This window comes from Pseudopodoces humilis, chromosome 6 (assembly GCF_049639895.1).
Source record: "Pseudopodoces humilis isolate 2021_Gansu_Grassland_sample_001 chromosome 6, ASM4963989v1, whole genome shotgun sequence".
Lineage (NCBI taxonomy): Eukaryota > Metazoa > Chordata > Aves > Passeriformes > Paridae > Pseudopodoces > Pseudopodoces humilis.
Window position 1 is genome coordinate 53,364,960 of NC_142205.1, and position 14,303 is coordinate 53,379,262.

At 42.4% G+C, this 14,303-nt stretch overlaps 3 protein-coding genes across 6 annotated transcripts in view; 2 read left to right on the forward strand and 1 right to left on the reverse strand.

Moving 5' to 3' along the window:
- LOC102111106 (putative E3 ubiquitin-protein ligase HERC4) overlaps positions 1-14,303 on the reverse strand; it is a 24,463-nt gene continuing 10,160 nt past the window's right edge. For 2 of the 4 annotated variants that reach the window (XM_088056215.1, XM_014259020.2), the window contains exons 10-23: positions 13,381-13,440; positions 12,730-12,832; positions 12,392-12,575; positions 11,889-12,070; positions 10,031-10,126; positions 8,708-8,809; positions 8,514-8,633; positions 5,064-5,204; positions 4,806-4,978; positions 3,728-3,782; positions 3,467-3,546; positions 2,283-2,466; positions 1,818-1,917; positions 1-1,171 (exon numbers count right to left, since the gene is read on the reverse strand). In XM_088056215.1, the coding sequence (XP_087912341.1) occupies positions 957-1,171; positions 1,818-1,917; positions 2,283-2,466; positions 3,467-3,546; positions 3,728-3,782; positions 4,806-4,978; positions 5,064-5,204; positions 8,514-8,633; positions 8,708-8,809; positions 10,031-10,126; positions 11,889-12,070; positions 12,392-12,575; positions 12,730-12,832; positions 13,381-13,440 (1,795 nt within the window). In that variant the 3' untranslated portion in view covers positions 1-956. The remainder of the gene's footprint in view (positions 1,172-1,817; positions 1,918-2,282; positions 2,467-3,466; positions 3,547-3,727; positions 3,783-4,805; positions 4,979-5,063; positions 5,205-8,513; positions 8,634-8,707; positions 8,810-10,030; positions 10,127-11,888; positions 12,071-12,391; positions 12,576-12,729; positions 12,833-13,380; positions 13,441-14,303) is intronic. The other 2 variants (XM_088056213.1, XM_088056214.1) reach the window with 2 other exon arrangements.
- PYURF (PIGY upstream open reading frame) lies at positions 5,895-6,418 on the forward strand. Its single transcript, XM_088056216.1, has 2 exons — positions 5,895-6,160; positions 6,277-6,418. The coding sequence occupies exons 1-2, from the start codon at positions 5,907-5,909 to the stop codon at positions 6,416-6,418; spliced, it is 396 nt and encodes a 131-aa protein (XP_087912342.1). The 5' UTR covers positions 5,895-5,906.
- On the forward strand, positions 6,451-7,016 carry PIGY (phosphatidylinositol glycan anchor biosynthesis class Y). Its single transcript, XM_005530297.3, has one exon. It carries the CDS (start codon positions 6,451-6,453, stop codon positions 6,679-6,681), a length of 231 nt encoding a protein of 76 aa, XP_005530354.1. The 3' UTR covers positions 6,682-7,016.

The window sequence follows — 14,303 nt, forward strand, 5'->3', positions numbered from 1 at the left end:
TTTAATTTAAGACAGTGGAAGGATTCTTTACATATGGATGTCACCTAACAGATTTAACCAAAGAGAAGACTGCTGAAAAATGACTGTTGTTTCTCTCCCCCTCTCCACATAGCAAAATACACAGAAAACACAAAAATACACAGAATCCTGCCTGACACTGTTAATATCCTGCCAGTGCTCTGCACTGTTTTGACAATGAGATTCCAGAAGCCCTGCCAGCCTCATGTCCACAGGTCTCTGTAGACAGTGCTGTTCTGCAAGCCTAAGATTTTACTATTTAATTGTGAAACACCTCCTTAGAAGGTAGAAAGAAACATGAAAAATATCAGTTATCACACTAAACAACAAAGAGAATATTATTATAATTCATTAATACGGCTTTTGAAAAAGTCTAGGAATGATCAAATACTCCTCAGAATTTCTCTCAAATAAATCACAGACCATGTCCAGGTGAGCACAGACTGCTCCTTAAATTCAGTCTCATTAAATGTGTTAGTTGCTCCCCAAGGGAAACCTTAAGTAACATAGATGAAAACCTTACCCCAGCTTTGCCTTGCAAGGGTGACTGCTTAACACATCCTGGTTGTGTGCCTGATAATGCATAAATGCACAAATCACAGAATCCCTGCTGCTGGGAGCTCACTGTCCTAACAAAACCAGACTGTGTAAATATGTTTGGTTATCACCTTGCTTCTCTGAAGTGTGCCAAACAGGATTCTTCTTTCCTAACTTTACAATCTAACTATGAGGTATCTGCTTAATTTAATAAATCTGGTAAAAGCTTAATTTTATAAGCAATATAAAATCTCTGCAAATACACACACTCAGGTATTTATGAAGTGCAGTAAAAATAAGGCAGGGTAGAAAACAGTAAACTGGAGTTATTAAGAGAAAACATGACAAGTGAACAAAGGCTCCTTTTCTTATTTTTGCTTTAAAGTGCTTCTAACCCAGAGTTAAGCAAGGCCAAAACCTTCATTATGCTCTATGGCAAAAAGCAATTTTGCTTTGAGTATTTTTTTACTGCTGTATCTAGGGAGGAACAAAATGAGGGAGCAAATACTGGCAGAGGGAGAGACCTCATCTGGATTTTCTACTTGAGGATCTTCAATCCAAAATCTAAAACATTCCAGTCCATAGCCAGTGATTCGATCAGATCCTGACAAAAAAGCTGAAGGATTGAAAAAAAAAAGAAAAACAAGAACAAGTTAGCAAAATAAAACACAAATTAAAATAATAATGTTAATGAAAATCATGAAGGGAAATAAGTGTCAACATATGGTTATTTTCCTAAGCTAAGTATTATGTTTTGTTGAATTTACACCTGAATACAGATGAAAGTCTCTCACCAATTTATAGTAATTACAAGCCTTCTTCTACTTTGTATTATAGACTTTGTGGATGAGAAAGGCCAGGCTAGGTCTGACCTTCTACCTTTAAAAAGGATGACCTAGCTTCTGCAACCCTTTGAGAAAGGTAAACTGCTTACATCAACACAGTGTACTCACACAAACTGCGGCCTCTGACCAACAACACAACCACAAAAGTAAGGGATAAAGTAACTGCAAGCTTCAGGTGGTCTGATGCACTCAGGCAAACCTCAAAGGATGTGAGGAGGGTCAGAGCTGTCCCTGTGCAACTCCTTATGTTACTTTTTTGTGATTTTCCCTAGAAAATGTGGCAGCAGCAGGGGCGAACATGTTGAAAGGCTACAGTTTGGAACTATATTATAGTAGTTTTTATGTACAACCATCTAGAATATGTCTTGTGGGGGAAAGAAAAGGGCTATGCAAAGTTTAAAATGCCTGATTTATTACCAAGGAACATTTTCTTTTTTTCTTCTGGTAGCTTGTGAAACACAGTCCAAAACTTCCTGATAGTTTGATCTGACTTCTTGTACCGTCTGTACATTGCATTCTTCCAAAGAGACAAAAATAAAACAGGCCAGTTAATCCTCAATATTTCCATTTATATTTAAAGCAACATTTTATCTGATAAATTTTATAATCCTGCTCATAGATATTCAAATCCCTTTAACCTCTGGAATCTGCTTGTTCATTTGTTTTTCAAGGATTCATATGACAATCCCTGAGTTACGGCTTGATACTTATTCCCCTTTATTCTTGTAGCTGATGTAGATAAGATTAGAACATCGACATAAATCAAAAAGAGAAAGTTCCTTGAGCTTCTGTCCATCTGTTATGCACTCAATGAAGGAATGGGTCAGGAGTAGTTTATGCATAGCAGATAGAGCAGAAGGACACTGTGCTTGTATACAATACCTTTTCCAGCAGATGCCAGTCAAATGTTGTGTGTCCCTGGAGAAGAACCTGCAGCTCTTCAGGGAAAAACACCTTCCAATTTCTAGCTGGGCAGCCTCTTAAGAACCCTTGCATAAAGTCCTCAAATGGCTTCTGTACTGATTTATTGAATATATAATTCACATACAAATCAATATATTCTTTCCTGCAACAGATACCAAACAAGAATTGGTGGTGCTTTTCTAAAAGGAGAATTATGGAGAACTTTATACTTTATTCCATATGAACTGCTGTGTTGTACAGACTCATTCTTCACTGAGACCAGTCACTGGCAATTAGTTATTCACTGAATAAGCTGGGAGCATCTTCAAAAATGAAAGAGAATGCTGGCCAGAATGGATTCATTTTGGTAACACTCCTTGTACTTCATGTGAATGCTCCAATGAAATCCTATGAGACACCTGATTATTATAAAAGATGGAACCTAGCAGACCGAACTCCTATTGAATGCCCAAGAATTTCCCTGAAATCAAAATAAATATTTGCACAGCTGCTAATCAATAGTTTCACTCTTCTCTCTACTTCAGATAGGGAATTTGTGCAGTGACAATGTACTTGTACAATCAATGTAAATGCTGTACTTCAAGCTTCTTAAATAGCCCTTTCATGGATCCCTATGGGTCCTCATGTCATCTGCATAATTCAGGATACAAAATTTCTCTCCTCTGTGCCAAGATTAATATTGACACAAAACCTTATTGATAGATTGGTCCTTCTCCTTTATGTACAAGATACATTCTATACAGGTAATTACACAGGGAACATTTTGCTCTAACAATAACCCTTAGAGGTGTACTTATAGCTGGGTTTCCCAGACAAATCTTCTGTATTTGCCTGAAAATACTGTTCAAGGTTATTTTTAACATTTGTTAGGAATTTTCCTGTTAATGCCAGGTATCTGTATATGCAGATACCAGGATATGTAAGGATCCCCATGTCATCCACTGCTTGCACAAACTGCCAGTGTTTGGCACATGTGCAGCAAGTACAGCAGGAACTGAAAGTGTGCAACCTATTGGACCAAGACCAATGGCACTGTACAGAAGTCAGTATTTTCTAACAGTATATGGGGATGGGTATAGACATGTTATTTCACACATTTGTAACAAAACAACCGGATCGAGAAATATAAAAATAAAACTGACCTGTTATCCTTAGTGACAGGAATGTTGGCACCATTTTCTTTAAGTTCAACAACATCCGTGGAATCTCCTCCTTCCATTATCTATGCAAATAAATTAAAACATTGGCTGCTATATCTATATGTGACAGATATATATGTGCTACATCTCTCACTCTTCCTGAAGGGCCTGACATGGCACTCTCACTAGTTTGAGTTTACAGACAAGTTGTGTCATTTGCACTGGAACACCGTCTTGCCCGAGTACCTGTGTGGGATGTCTTACCGTGAAGTCCAAGTCCAAGCTATCACTTTCTTCATTCAAAATTCTCCAAAGACTCCTGTCCAAACACAAAAGGGATTAAAGAGAGAAGAAACGTGACCATTCAGTGCACTTTCAAATTCTGCTAAAAAACATCCTTTGAAAAGCAGTATTTAAATACATGTACACAACACCTACACTCACACAGAACCATGATATATGGCCCTGAAATTTCATCATGCTGCTGACATAAGCTGAGAACAGATGCCTCCAGTAAAAAAAGTTTCCAGGCAAGTCCATCCCCATGCCCTGTGTGGACAACTTTACACACAGTGACAACTGGGCTTGGGACCACAGCCCCGCTTCCAGACATCATCTAGTGAGGAGTTAAGTGTGGAACAGTGGGATGATATGGGAGAGTTGTTTTGGGGTGCAGCACCTCTCCAAGTATTGCAGGCAATCTTGTGTTCCAACTCACTGAGGAACATCAGTGAATTTAGCACCTCAATACAGTCACTGGCGCATGGGATGGGTTTGTCTTCTTCTTGGTTGTTTATATCACTTGCCTGGAAGAGTGGCCTTTAGGGGTCTAGAAGCATTATGTTGGTGGCAGCAGCACCTATCCCTCTATGTCTGCCTGATATTGCCTCTCCCAGTGTATGGAAACTCTGCACAAGGGTCCTTAGAATTGGCACAACTGCAGCATTTCATAATACTGTGCAAGGCAATATTGCGAAAATTGATAATTAGTAGACCAGAAGTAACCCCCAACATTAATAATTGGGTCATTAGTTCTTTCAAGTTCAAACTACAGCCCAAAGTGTTTTGAACTAAATATTCACAGTGTGGATTTAAGCTCTTGTGGAGCAGAGATCTGACATCTTCTAAGCCATGAGGCTTGGCTTTTTGTTTTGGCATTGCCAGCCTCTGAGAGCAACATCCATGCCCTAGACAAGGACCTCCTTGAAAATCTGTGGCTCCTAGCAGCTTCACAACGGCAAACATTGATGCCACGGGTGCCCCAAATTCAGCCTCTGGGACCTCCCTGTGCATGGTCAAGGCAAGAGACCCAGCTGAAGCTTGGGCCATGCCTAGCTCATACCGGCCCACGGTTGGCAGCAGATCCTCAAGGTCCTCCAGGGTGGGGGCCAGGTCCAGTAGCTTTTTGTAGAGTGCCCTGGGGAAGGGGAAGGGCACCATGCACTTGTTAAACAGGGCGATTCCACACAGTGTCCCAATCAAGAGGAAAGTGTCCTCATCCTCACAGCTTGAGGCCTGGTTAGGAACAAACACACCAGAAAGCCGTGACTGCTTTTTCCCATGGCTGAGGCCCCCATCCGCCCCTGCAGGGCTGCCTTACCTGTTTGGGGAACCACACGAGGCCGGAGGGGAAGTGACAGAAGGTGCTGGCACTGGGCTGGCAGAGGGTCCTGACTGCAATGCTGAAGAGCTCCTGGGACACCCCACCTCTGTCCTCTCCCATCTCACCCACAAAAGTCACCTGCAAGGCCCGAGACACCAGTAGACAGAGACACCCATGCTGCCCACAAAATCAAATTCCTTACCTGGTGTGCAACAAGCCAATAATTAAACACCCGAGAGAGAGACACTGATTATTTATTTCATGGTTGTGCCAGCCTGGGTACTCAGTGGTACTCCACAAATCAAGCGCACCCCAGCAGGCTTTTTGAGCCATTATTCATACACAGAAATTCAGGGTTAGTAACTGTCCAGGTCTGTTTATGCTTGGTTAGTAATTTCCAAACAAGTTACATAACCCCAGCTAATTTCCACACACCCTCAGGGGAAGGGTCTTTACCTGGGCCGGGGTCTCTTTGCCTTGTGGGCGTGATTTTTAGTATTATAATGAACAGAGTTCAGCTACAGGATACGCGGACTCTGAGTATTTTGCCAAGTTAGCAATGTACATACAGACATAAATCAACATCTTAATTTATGGCAGCCTTAAAGCTTTTCGGTTCCCGGATGTCTGGAGAGGAAATGCTGGCTGTTGCCTGTTCCACTGACTAGGTCTCCTTTCTTCCTGATTAAGCTTGAAAACGTACACAGATCCCACACCGAAAACCTGATTTAAGTTAATATTGTTCTATTCCACATTCAGGAACATCCGCAGAGCCCCGCGGCCGCCCGAGGCGGGGCGGGCACAGCGAGGGGCGGGCTGAGGGCGGCGGAAGCGGCGGCCATGCTGCGCGGCCCGGCCCTGCTGCTGCTGCTGCGGCCGGCGGTCCCGGGCGGCTCCGCGCACGTCCGGCACTGCCACCGGCAGCAGGAGCAGGGCTCGGGCTCGGGCTCTGGCTCAAGCTCAAGCTCGGGCTCGGGCTCGGGCTCAAGCTCAAGCTCGGGCTTGGGTTCGGGCTCAGGTTCAGCGCGGCCGCAGCCACCGGAGCCATCGCTGCTGCGCTTCCTGGTGTGCCCGCTCTCCAAGCGGCCGCTGAGGTGAGGCTGGGGCGGGGGAGCGGCGCCCGAGCCCTGGGCAAGGCCAGGTTAGTCACTGCTCCTCACGTTTTCGCTTGGATGTTTCTAACCCCCCCCCCCCCGGCTTGGCTGGCCAGGTACGAGGAAGCTACGAACGAGCTCATTAACGAGGAGCTGGGCATCGCGTACCCCATCATCGACGGCATCCCGAACATGGTTCCGGAGGCTGCCAGGATGACGCACAAGAAGCCGCCGGCCGAGGGCTCGGAGCAGCCCTGAGGAACCGCCGGGCACGGCGGTAACGGGGCCTGATGGCCGGAGCAGGGCTGCTGCCCTCCCTGCCCACGCTGACTGTGCTTGTTCCCCTCCTGTCCCTGGCAGGCCTGTTCTACTCGGCCAGCGTAGACGAAACTTTCCCCCAGGGCTGCACCAGCACAACCAGCCTGTGTTTCTACAGCCTCCTCCTTCCTGTTACAGTACCAGTTTATGTGTTCTTTCACCTGTGGACCTGGATGGGGATTAAGCTTTTTCGCCACAACTAGTCTGATGCCTTTGCTAACCCCTGGGCTTCTCTAAATCGACATAATTTGTTTAATCTAATCAAGTATTGCAGTTCATTTGAGAGAGTTTCATTCTGGCACTTAGTGACTGGCATAATTTTTCTGGTAGGATCTGGAACTGTATGAAGTAGCAGCCCATTGTTAACTACTGCTAATGCAGATGAAGAGTAGGAGTAATAAGAAGCACTAATTTCCTCTGTTTTATCCCTTCAAGAGTGCTGTGCCTTTGTAGTGGCACTAATTAAAACCTTAGTTTTCATAAGGAAGAACTGTACTCTGACTGAATAAACCAAATTAAAATTAAAACGTGATATGAATCTCTGTTTGAGAGCTTTGGGGTTTTTTAACCAGATGTGTGTACTGAAATATGTTTGTCTCACTGTCAGAAGACCAAAAATTAAAATAAATCAGGCTGGTGTTTAATAACAAAACTTGAGATGAGTCAAATGAAGACATTTCTTTCTTGGATGATATCCATGTCTATATGTGCAGTACCTGCAGATCTTTTCTTTCTAGGGCCACGATGAGAGTGCCACATGCCAAGTTCTCAGTATTGTCTAAAAAACTTTCTAACAGGACACAGCTTTGAAGGGTGCAGGTCAAGGCTACAATGAAAGGGGTTTTTTATGTTTTCCTTTTGGATAGTTTGTATCTGCAACATAAAACACATTCGTGTCCTTTACCTGCTGCAATGAAGCACCAAGTTGTAAATACTGCACGAGGCTGTAAATGTTGTGGGATACTAACTGTGGTTTTACTTTTCAGGCTGCTTCTAGGTAAATAATATTGTGATGCACAATGTGAAATGCAGTGTTCACAAGAGCAAAGGCTGACTTGAGCTAAGGACAGCTGTTTGTCAGAGTTTGTACAGTCGGTGGAGACTCGAAATCTAGAGGACAGTACAAAGCACGCCCTCACTGCGACTCTGTAAATAAATGCCTCTCTCAGCTGGTGTAGTGAGGAAGCAGGAAGGAAAGGTAGCTTTGGGAGCCATTGTGAATCTTCTCCTAAGATGAGTAAATGGGAAAGAAAAGCTTTGACAGCTCTGGCTGACAAGAAAGGTCACTTGGAAAGCACCAGAACTGAATAATAGGGCACCAAGGTCCGTGGTTCCTGTGGCACCACGTGGTGCCAGACTTTGTGTTAGTGACAGGTGGGGCACGTGGTCCCTGAGCTGAGTTCTGCTTTGGGCAGGTCTCCTGTTTCCACATCAGCCAGCTAATGGCTTTTGCAGGGCAGGGCCAGCATCACAATTCCTGTGGGAAACACAACTGCCACACAGCCTTCAGAACCAGTGTGGAAGCCACGGAGGAGGCACATGGAGACACCAGCATTATAATCAGATGCTCATCTCTCTGGCCAGCAGTACCCTTCCTTTCCCTTCTGACAGGATCTCCATGAGAGAAATGTCATTGTGTGGCTGTGTTGTTTGCTGACCCCTCAGGCTGGTTCCCCAGACACTGGGGTTTTAGTGTACTAGTATAAAGTCTCTAAAGTCAGTCTAGCAGCAACAGTACTGGACTTTGACAACTGAGCAATTCTACTCCGTTACCCCAAAGCAACCTCACAGCCACCCCATAGCACTTCCACTTGAATTTAACTTATGCCAACAAAGCTGCCTGGCATAAGGATGTAAAATATTGGCCTTCGGATTTACTCTACACCGTCTATGGAACATGTTTTGTAATAATTTAATGAGCAGTTCTCTTGTTGTATGCTTAGAGGATACTGAAACCTTTCTACCAACACTGAAAATCAAGGAACACTGCAGCAAGATACTTAGAGCTAACAAGTAATACAATTTAATATCTTACCTCTAACATCTTCCTGAAATCTTGGTTTGAGGCGGATTTTAAATTTTTCCATATGTCTTGCAGAAGGCATTGTCTTCTGATGCAAAATTTCCATTTTTCAGCGATCCACATAAGGGGTATCTGAGGATTGAAGTAATAGTCTGTTAGCAGTGTGTTTATCTCTTCTAATTGGTAACAAAATTGGCTGTACTTACAGGAGAGATATTGGACAGAGCCCTGCATTCTGTTCTGTGAAGGTGGATCCTGTTCATTCTGTCAAAGATGCATGGGTACTTGCTCAGCTTCCTTAGGACTGTCTGAAAGGACAAGGAAGAAAGGAAAAGACGTGCTGATTTTCCCTTGTGAAACCAGAGTTCAGGGACATGTGTGCAGACTGAACTGCCAGTCTGTACCCTAGGAAAATCCCATGTCTCTGAAATGAGCCCTTGTATGCATGAGCACTGCACTAACAGAGGTTCACGTCCTAAAAACAGCTTCTGCACACTCCTGTGAGTGAGAAGCAGAGAGAAACCTCTCTGGGCAGACAGACACTTGTCTACAGTAGTGCCTCAAGAATAAAACAGAGAGTTATTTTAACAGCATCTTCCTTAATTCAGCTAAACCAAAATGTCCTGGATACTCAGGTTATGGTATATTGTTTTTAAAAACTGCTGGGTTACCAAAAATAGATACTGGTCTAAAAATAATCTAATTTTAAGTGTTACACCTCCAGCGTTATAAGACAGCAACTTCAGGTAATGTCTTAATTGGCTTTCGATTCTATGCTGTTTCTCAAACGTCCTCCTCCACTCTGGTTAATTGGTACAAAATTGGTATATTAGCAAACAAAAGCTTATGAAGGAATTAGGCAGTTGCCCTAAAAATTCCAGCCAAGTAGCAAGAAAGCTTACTTTATTTTGCCAAGGAAAACCCCTACTATGCACATTTCCATTTCATACTTCTTCCTCTGACATTGACTGCATTTGGTAGCTAACTTTCACTCTGTGTCATCAAGAAATACCACAGATTATTTTTTATTACCACGGCTTTGTTTTAAGATGTAAGTACATTGAAATGCTCAATAGGGTTTCTAAATAAATAAAGATACCTCAAAATATTTACCTTAATTAAACATAATAAAATCCAGAGTAACACAAAGTATAGCAACCATCCCTCTTGCTGCTATTTCACAGTGATTACTAGTTCAAAGCAAACAGAGCTCCTTAAGATGCTGGAGAGCAGCTCCAACTCTTAAGAACCAGGGATCATCTCAGGAAAGGCTCTATTATAGCTGCTGGAGCACTGGGATGGTAAAGGGCCTGCATGATTTAGAGCATTGGAGGACTAGGGAAAATGAAATGTCTGAGATGTGCTGGGTTAGTCTCCAGAGTTGACATCCATATATATATGTGTGTGTGTGTGTGTGTATGTATATGTATATATATATGTATGTATATATATGTATATATATATGTATATAAACAATTTAAATTAAAGAAAAAAGAGAGTTTCACACTGCTGGTGAGATTTATACTTACTACTATATTGAAGGACGAATATAAGTTGATAATCTTTTTCACTTCAGGTACATGGAAGTCGTTTTCATGTACTCTGAAACCAGTTCTGGAATTCACCTGCATTGAAACATGCAATATATCAGCAGCAGAACTGGTGAGCTGTGTCTGTCTGGCAGTACAGGACTGACAGGGTGTCTTAGGTTGCAATGCAAGATGTAACCAAAAGGATATATTGTATTACCATCTGTTAAAACCAGGTGTGGCAGTGTCCTTTATCTCTTCCATGACCCATCCCTCAAAACTCCAGGCAGAGATCTTCTGTCAATGGGCCATTGAGTCTCACTGCACGACTGATAAAATTACATCATGCCATTGTGAGATGCTCCACCCAGGGGGAGGAGCCAAGCATTCCTACCTGGATACACTCTGAGATTTAGAACAGCACAGGCAGCCTTTCTCCACTGGATTCCCAGAGGAAGACCAGACCCTTCTCTGCCACCACTGGACCTTCAGAGGAAAACAACACCCTTCTACAGGATCACTGCTTCGACAGAACCACACCTGTCACTCCAGGACGACTGCAGCCACCACTTAATCGGACTGCTACCAACACCCTGCCCAAAAGGGTGTCAGGTTGTATTCTGACTCTGTACTTTTTGTACACCTGCATTTTATTTTAATTTTTCTATTAAGTTGTTGGTGTTTTTTTATTTATACATACTAGTAAAGAACTGTTATTCCTAATCCTATATCGTTGCCTGAGAGCCCCTTAATTTCAAAATTGTAATAATTCAGAGGGAGGGGGATTATATTTTCCATTTCAAGGGAGGCTCCTGCCTTCCTTAGCAGACACCTGTCTTTTCAAACCAAGACACAGGGCTTTCTTCAGAAAGGGCTCTGAGACCCTGTACAGAAGTTAAGTGATAAAAGTGCTACAAATAGCACAATGCTCCACAATGAGAAGTCTTAGGAAGCCATGTATGGCCATGAACTAGCAGGGAAGCAATTTTCATTTACAATTAAGATCCCTTAACAGGATTCCATCAGGAAAAGTATATTTCCCTTGGAGTGTCTTTCATGTTTCTGCGATTCCTACTTGTTGTCTGGAAAAGATACTTGCAGTGGGACAGTGAAAAGTTCCAAATCTCGTAATCACTTAGAGAAGAGTAGGCCTGCTGCATTTTTGAGTTTATTTATCTGCATAAATACAGATTTGAGAGTCTAAACTTTGAGACCAAATTCTGCATTCTCATCCAAAAGGATATTCAAATCTGAACAAAATTTAACAAGTTTCTCTGATTTATACTGTGTGCATGAGCACTTGACCTTCATGAACTTTGATCATCTCCACAGGAGAAAGTATGGTTGTCCAGAAGAATACCATTTTTGCTTTGTTTCCCTTGTTCATGTGCAGCTAAGGAGGTTCTAATGCTGTTATCCCAGAGAATTTGTCTGGTTTCCAGGCTCTTAAAGCATCACAGAGCATTACTGTGGCAGCCACAATGTGCCCAGCAGATAGGTTGTCTTTTAAATACTCTGAGCAGTTACTGGGGTGAGGGATCGTACCAGCAGAAAGGGGAATGGGTACATTACATAGAGGAAACCACATCCATAGCTGTGTAGGCATCAATGGATGCACTCCTGACACCACTGAAAGCATTCTTCCCCGTGCCAGGGACTATAACATGCTTCAACTCTTCATTTCTATGGAGACTTAGTTTGGAAGAACTCAAGCAGAACTCCTTCAAAACTGTGCTGGTGTAGAGCCAAAGAGATTCCTGAAGCAGTGTCAAACCCAGAGAACTGAACAAGTGAGTATTAAAATACTCTAAACTACATTGAGACACCCTGTCTAATCAGGATCCAAGCACTTGCTCACCTGGTAAAGCATCTGCAGTATTTGCAGAGGTGCACTTTCAGTTGGGTCCAGGTTGAAGAGCCAGCTTGGTCCAATGGCTTTGCAGTCCAGGACAAATTGAAACAGGATTTTCTGGGAAACCCTCTGATAGACAGTGACCAGCTCCTTGAAAAAGGATGTTTCTAGGTTTGCCCATAGGCATTCTGTAAAAAAAAAAAACAGCTAGTGAGGTCACAGGTAGTATACAAATCACTGCAATTTGTGGATGAAGCTGCTTTTTCTCTTTCTATCAAATAAATTAAGCAAAAAAATAAAGTTTAAACTTGCACTACAAGAACTACTAAACCACATATAGAATTCTTTAAATTCTTGTGCCTTGCTGCATAGTCCCCATGTTTCTATGTCTATCAAAAGCAATTATTTCAAGCTCTGGAACATATTACAACAGTGATAATAACACTTGTTCTGCAGCAGAAAATGACCAAGCATTTAAATCATTCAGTTCTACCATCATAAAACCCTACCAAGAGTTTGCAGGCCCTCTGGCTGGAGCTTCATGATGGCTTGAGCCAGAAGAATCAGAGAAGGGAAAGAGTCTATATCTTTCCCATTCAGAAGGAAAGGCAAGATCAAGTAGACTCTGAAATTTTCAGGTGAGATGAGAGAGGGAGACAATGATGCCAGTAAATTCAGAATCGTCTGTTGCACCTTTGGAGGGGAAAAAAAAAAAAAAGATACAAGGTTTAAAATGCAATTATATTTTGCCAAAGCAATTATGTTGGCATGAAATTCCTAATTTTCATGCACAAATCCAAAGCTCCTCAGTATCTGTATAGTCAGCATCCTTATATCAAATTCTTACCTCCTGATAGACTGTTTGGTTTTTACTGATCTTCTCATAAAAACGTTTCACTTCTGATATGTCTATGCCTGAGACTTCTTTGGAAGTTTTGAAATGTTTGTCTCTATCACAACATAAAATAAAAAAACAACACTAAATAATTTTTCTACTGAATAATGAAGCATTGTAATATCAGAAAATACTTGGAAAGTTCAGCCCCAGCTCCCCTGGGTATAATTTCATATATTCTAAGAAGATAGACAACACAAGCCACTGTTTTGTGACCTGATTAACATCCTGTCCTTTCTGTCTTGTGTGGCTGTGAACTATTAATGGTAGACTCCTATATTTCACCCTAAAATTACTTCCACTTCAGTGCCAGAAGGAGCTATTAAGGATTCTTTGAGAGCTGTAATATTGCCTGGAGGGGTTATCATCATCTGCCAAATGTCACCAAAGGATAATCTAAAATGTGAGCTCTCTAGCACATTTCAGTAGGACCAGGGTTATAAAAATCTTAATATTAGCTTGAACTTTGAAAAATAAAGACTTGCTTCTTGCAAATCCAGATAAACAAATCTTTACTACATATGTGACCTAAAATAACACTTTCTGGTCAGTTTACATGCAGCCAATATATTCTGTTAGATTATCTAAGTCAGTGTGTGCTACCTTTTGTCCAGGAAACTTCCGTTGATGCAAGCCTCAGATGAAAAAATCAGTCTGATGTTTCTGATAGTAAAAAACCAAAAAGTCAGTCCTGTCAAGTTCAGGTTCTCAGGTTCAGTTCTTCAACTCTCAAACAAAAAAATGTGTACAAGGGCATCTGCACCTGACCATACAAAACTTTTCTTAGCACCACTTCTCTGTCAGTGTTGCAGAAGACATTGTACTCAAGGAGTTACTGATCTTTGGCAAGCCACATCTGCTCTCTTGGGCCTTGTGAGGGAACCTGCTCCAGTGCCAGCCAGCACTCCATTCTAGTTGTGGTATCATGGCCATTCTTCTCCTGACAGGTCAGACATTAGCTGCTTTTGTTTGTTATGCAGAATAAAAGGCTCTGCAACATGGGAAGGAGGAGAATCCCGTCCACAGACAGGATCTTTGTAGCACGTGGAGGGAAAATCCATCAGGCTATCAATTTACTGCTGCACAAAAGCTGGGTTCCCAGGGCCAGAAGGGACATCAGACTTACTCACTCCCAGTATTCCTGATCCTGTTCTTATTGAGGCAGCTATTTTATCAAGTAATTTTCTGTCAGGCCCTTCCTACTGAGATCTGGAAAGAACTCTCTCCTTCACCCTCTCAACCACCACTTTTCACATGATCCAAACCATTCTGGTCAGGAAAATATTTAGTTCCAAGCTAGCCAAGCTTTCAAAATGCTCAAAAACAGCAGCTGGAGCCAGACTTTCCCAAAGAAAATAATCTCCCATATAAAACCTGAGAAAGACTATAAATGTAAGGCAACCCACAGTGAAATATACACATTGCTTTTGAAAATGGGTAATTAAAGAAGTGACCACTAATTTTTAAATGCTGTCACAGCATTCCAGTTTGGGTACTCTGGATTAGGCTTTTTGCACAAGGCCTTG